The 4,415-nt window shown below is 53.1% G+C and overlaps 1 protein-coding gene across 1 annotated transcript; it reads right to left on the bottom strand.

The window, feature by feature from the left end:
* Window positions 1–239: 239 nt before the first annotated feature.
* On the bottom strand, window positions 240–3,685 carry LOC123033584 (antimicrobial peptide THP1-like). The gene is made up of 3 exons (XM_044450249.1): window positions 3,593–3,685; window positions 1,559–1,688; window positions 240–418 (listed from the first exon to the last, which is right to left on the bottom strand). Exons 1-3 carry the CDS (start codon window positions 3,648–3,650, stop codon window positions 286–288), a joined length of 321 nt encoding a protein of 106 aa, XP_044306184.1. The 5' UTR covers window positions 3,651–3,685; the 3' UTR covers window positions 240–285.
* Between the last annotated feature and the right edge of the window lie 730 nt (window positions 3,686–4,415).

Here is a 4,415-nt window from a genome sequence, read left to right as displayed (position 1 = left end):
ATCGGATCAGGTATGATCCTGCAGGCTTCGGAGCTGCCACCCACCAGGCAGACCAGGATAAAATGCTGCCTCAAAAGCAAAGGAGGAAAATGTCACAATGCCCCTTGAGGAACCCTGGCCAAATAAGCGCCCACCCCCAAAGACTGCAATTTGCACCCAGATGGATGTTTGCCTCTTCCACTCAATCCATCCATGTGCACATCAAACAGATCAGCTCTCGGGTATCTGCAGCACCCATTCAAAGTGCTATGGTTTTATTAAGTGAAGAAAAACCAGCAGCAAAAATTACGGGCCCTTGTTTTGCAGGAGAGGTTCTTGGGAGTGGGAGAGAATGGAGCTGGTGTTGGCTGGAAGCTGGCGGTGGCTGTCCTGGTCCGGAGGGGCTTCATAGCTCCATTTCTTCTTGCGTAGGCTCTGCCTAAGGATACAAAAGCATCTTAATGAGCCCCTGGACTGAAATGACCCCAAGTTCACCTTGAGGCAAATTTCTGCCTCAGTTATGACTGGAAGCTCACCAAAGCTCATGGCTAAGAAGTGACTTTTCAAAATCGTTAAGGGCAAGAATTAAGGAGAGGGTGGGGTGCAAAATTACCCATAATATGGATTAAATGGTGAGGGACACATTCCTCCCACTCCACACACACACTGGTATTATACCAGACTCTAATGAGGTCATCCCACGAAGTGAGACTCAGGAGAGAGAAAAAGAATTACTTTTTCCACAGCGTGTAGTTAATCTATGGCATTAGCTAGCACAAGTTCCTATGAGGGCTAGCAACCTGCAAGGCTTTTGGAAAGGATTCGGTGATGTTATGGAGCTTCGGGTCTTCATAGGCTCTAAAGTTTCTTACAAGCGCTGAAGAGGGGGCTGCCCTTGAAAGCTTTTGCAAAATGAAGCAGCCAGGCAGAACAATTCGTACCAGTTCTGGCCCACTTCTGGCTGGCTTTCTGCTCCCAAGCCCAGCTCAGGGTACTGGTTTCAGCCTGTGAAGACCAGCATGGCTTGGGGCACAAGACCTGATCAGTGCCTCTCCTGATTACCATCTACTCAGAGACTAAGATCAGGATCCGGGGCCTGCCTCCTAGGAAGGCCTGACCTTCCTGCCTCCTAGGAAGGTCTGGCAACACAGAGGGCCTTTCCAGTGCTGCCTCTACCCCAGTTATGGAACAAGCTCCCCAGGGAGGCCAAGCTGGCACCAACCTTACTATCGCCCCGGTGCCTGGTTAAGACTGTCCTCCACCGCAGGGCATTTAATGAGTCTGCTGGGATTTTGGTGGTTCCTTAATCCAGTTCTGGGATGTATTTGGTTTTAGACTCTGCAGGGCAACCTCTTTCATGTTTTATAATCTGGTGTGCTTTATACTGTATTTTTAATGTGTTCCTGTGAACTGCCCAGAGAGCTTCAGCTATTAAGTGGTGTAGAAGTCAAATAAATAACTAAATAAAGAACAACATGAGGAGCGAACCAGCGCCTCGGACAGCCCCACCTCCATCCACGCCGCCCGGAGCCCGCGCCGCCCGGACCCTGCCGCTGCATTCGCTCTATCCACAACTCACCATTTACAGCAATAGGACCAACGGCTGCATTTTCCAATAATGATGGAAAAGACTTGGCACATATTTGGAAGAAATGGAAGGCAGAATCCCCCTCCTTCTCTGCATTCTTTTCTATCTGAGATGCTGCATCCTGCATGAAGAAAACACAGATGGGGGACAGTCCAACGGGGTTTCCGTGGGCCGGCAAGGAGATCTAGAGAGGCGTGGTTTTGCTCTCTCCTCCACAGCCTCCCTGTCAGGGTCATCCTTGGACCATGGGCACCCCCCCCCCCGATGACCAGGGCTCAAGGTGTTGCCGAGTCCCACAGTGGCCCCAATCCGGAGTGGGTGAAGCAACCCCTCTGTGCTGCAAATGGGTGCGTGGGCTTCTGCCCATGTGTGGTGGGCCTTTCTTTAGATTCTGAGTTGGCGCGAGAAGTCTGGAGGCTGTCTTTCAGAAGCAAGAGACTCGCTTTTTAGCTTTGGGTAGCAGTGGGCAGGGTGGTGGGGATCTCATTTCCGTTTCTTTTAGACTTGCCCTAGTGGTGTTTTCATTTAAACGGTTTTTGCTATTGCTTTTGCAACAGTGATGCAACTTTGTGGTGGTATCTAAAGTTACAGCAATGATAAGGCTGGAGGATGCCTGCTTGGCCTTTAGATGTTGCGGTGGCGCTTTAGCAGAGCAGGGCAGGTAGTTCCATCTCAACTGCCTTTGACAAAGGGCTTGGACCCAGGGTTGGCCTGAGTGAGTTGCAGGCGCCCAAACCCACTCTAGTTAATGCATGGAGGATGGGAGGATGGGGAAATACTTTCCTGCAATGATATTGTGTGTGTGTGTGTGTGTGTGTGTGTGATGTCCAAACCATAGTGTGCTTTCCTGGCATTGGGGAATGGAGAAAAATTAAAAATCTGAAGGAGAGCGAGAGTGAGTGAGGGAGGGAGGGAGGGAGGGATGCCCCTTCCAAAAGCAGATTCTTAAAACTCCAGCTGCCCCTGGGTGAGAAACTCTCCCTAGGGGCACCTTGGCCGGGGTGCTGGGCACTTGCGGGCTGCAGCTGTAGCAACTGGGGGCGCCACAAGAGCAGGTGAGCTGGCGGCCCTCGCGCCAGGCCCCCCGTGCACACTCGCACAAGCGCGCAATGCAGCCCCGTCCTCCACTGCTCTTCTCCCTCTTCCCTGCCGCTCCCTTCTCCAGCTCAGCGACTCCCTTCTGAAAAGAGCGCGTGGTTCAGCGCCAGGATCCCCGTCAACCAGACATACTAATGGCCACCATTCTGGATGGCTCCGTGCCACCTCCAGGGTCAGGAGTAGATGCCCATGTGCACCGGATGCTGGGGAGCATGGGCGGAAGGATATTGCTGCACTCTTGCCCAGTTGGTAGGCATTCCATGGGCGGCTGTTAGCTACTGAACGCAGGAGTACAGGAACACTTGTTCTGACCCTGTATCATGACTCTCCTTAGGCTACGTCCCTGCCCTGCCCTGCCCCCTTTTCCCTTCCCCTTCCCCTCCCCCTCCACTCTCTCTCTCACTCCCCCCCCAACCCCCTTTCCTTCCCATCCAGAGTCTTGGCAGGGAAGGTGCAGGGGGCCGAACTGATAATTAGAACTGCTCATATGAGAAGAGCATGTGGAATCAGGCTGCGGGCAGCATGACATTTGTCCCGGAGACGTGGGTCATTGTGGCATTGCTGCCAGAGGCCCAACCTCAAAATATCAGATGCGGCCACCCAGAGTTGTGGGGAGAGGTGCAACCTCAAAACCGAAGGTGGCATGAGGCAGCCCAGCCAACTCCCAGAGAGCACCCATTTGCAGCACACCATGTTGCTAACCCAGCATCCACATCACAAGCTCCGTCTCTGAAAAAGGTCTGCTATAATCTGGATTGAGTTCCTTAGGCCAGGACGGTCCTTCAGGAAGAGAAAAGGGATTGTGCAGATGGAGAGCGGAGAGGAGAGCGCTGCTGCGTAATTGGCCACACGTATTTCTAATTTCTAGGGGTTGTTCTACTCAGAGTTTGCATAACTCCCTCCCATTCCACCTCCCCGAAATCATACCTGAATCAAGAAGGAGCACGAGGAGGAGGACGAGGAAGAAAACACGAGGTATCTTCATCACTACAGCAGCAGATGCTGACCTTATTCCAGGGAACAAACGCAGAGTAGAATAACACCAGGTGGCATCTCTGTGGCTTTTATAAAATCCTGAGATTACAACATGTCCAACGATGACGAAACACGGCCTCTATTGCAGCTCAGCTGGCAGTTGATACCACGTTGTGTGCAGAAGGGCATTGAGGGAAACGGGCGTATTTCCGACTGGTGCACCACGAGGCCACAGTCCTGGCTGTGTTCTCAAATGAGTGTCCCTTGAGGACAAATCCCCTGCCGGGTGATAGGCAAACCGCTAGGTTTCAGGCCAGTCCAGGCAACCAGGCAGGGAAATGTGCATGCAATTGTCCTGGGACAGACTTACTGGATGTCATGGATGGGGAATTCCTGTGTCTAGAGAGAGTGGGGAGGCGGATGAGACGGACACGTCAGAGACTTCGCCTGCGAGCATCTGTGGGCTTGGTCTTCCCGAGTGAGTGGAGCCAAGATGAAGGCCACACAAGCTCATGGACTTGTAGCTGCCCAGCCGTCAATCTCCTCCCTCATCGTCCACATCTGCCGCAGCTGGAGGAACGGGGCATTGCTTGTGCTTCGGTCCCAGGGGGCCGGGAGATCCCTCATGGCCAGCCACTGTTTGACCTCCTGGCACTGGGGGGGGGGGGGCATTGAATGGCATGTGGGGTTCAAGTCCTGTGAGCACCCCACAAACTCTGGGCATGCTCACCAGGAACTTAGGCTCTGGGCTGCTGCCAAACTCTTGGTTCTTATA

This window comes from Varanus komodoensis, unplaced genomic scaffold, assembly GCF_004798865.1.
Source record: "Varanus komodoensis strain SLA01 unplaced genomic scaffold, ASM479886v1 scaffold64, whole genome shotgun sequence".
NCBI lineage: Eukaryota > Metazoa > Chordata > Lepidosauria > Squamata > Varanidae > Varanus > Varanus komodoensis.
The sequence above is the reverse complement of the archived record's forward strand: the minus strand, read 5'-3'. Positions and strand labels throughout refer to the sequence as shown.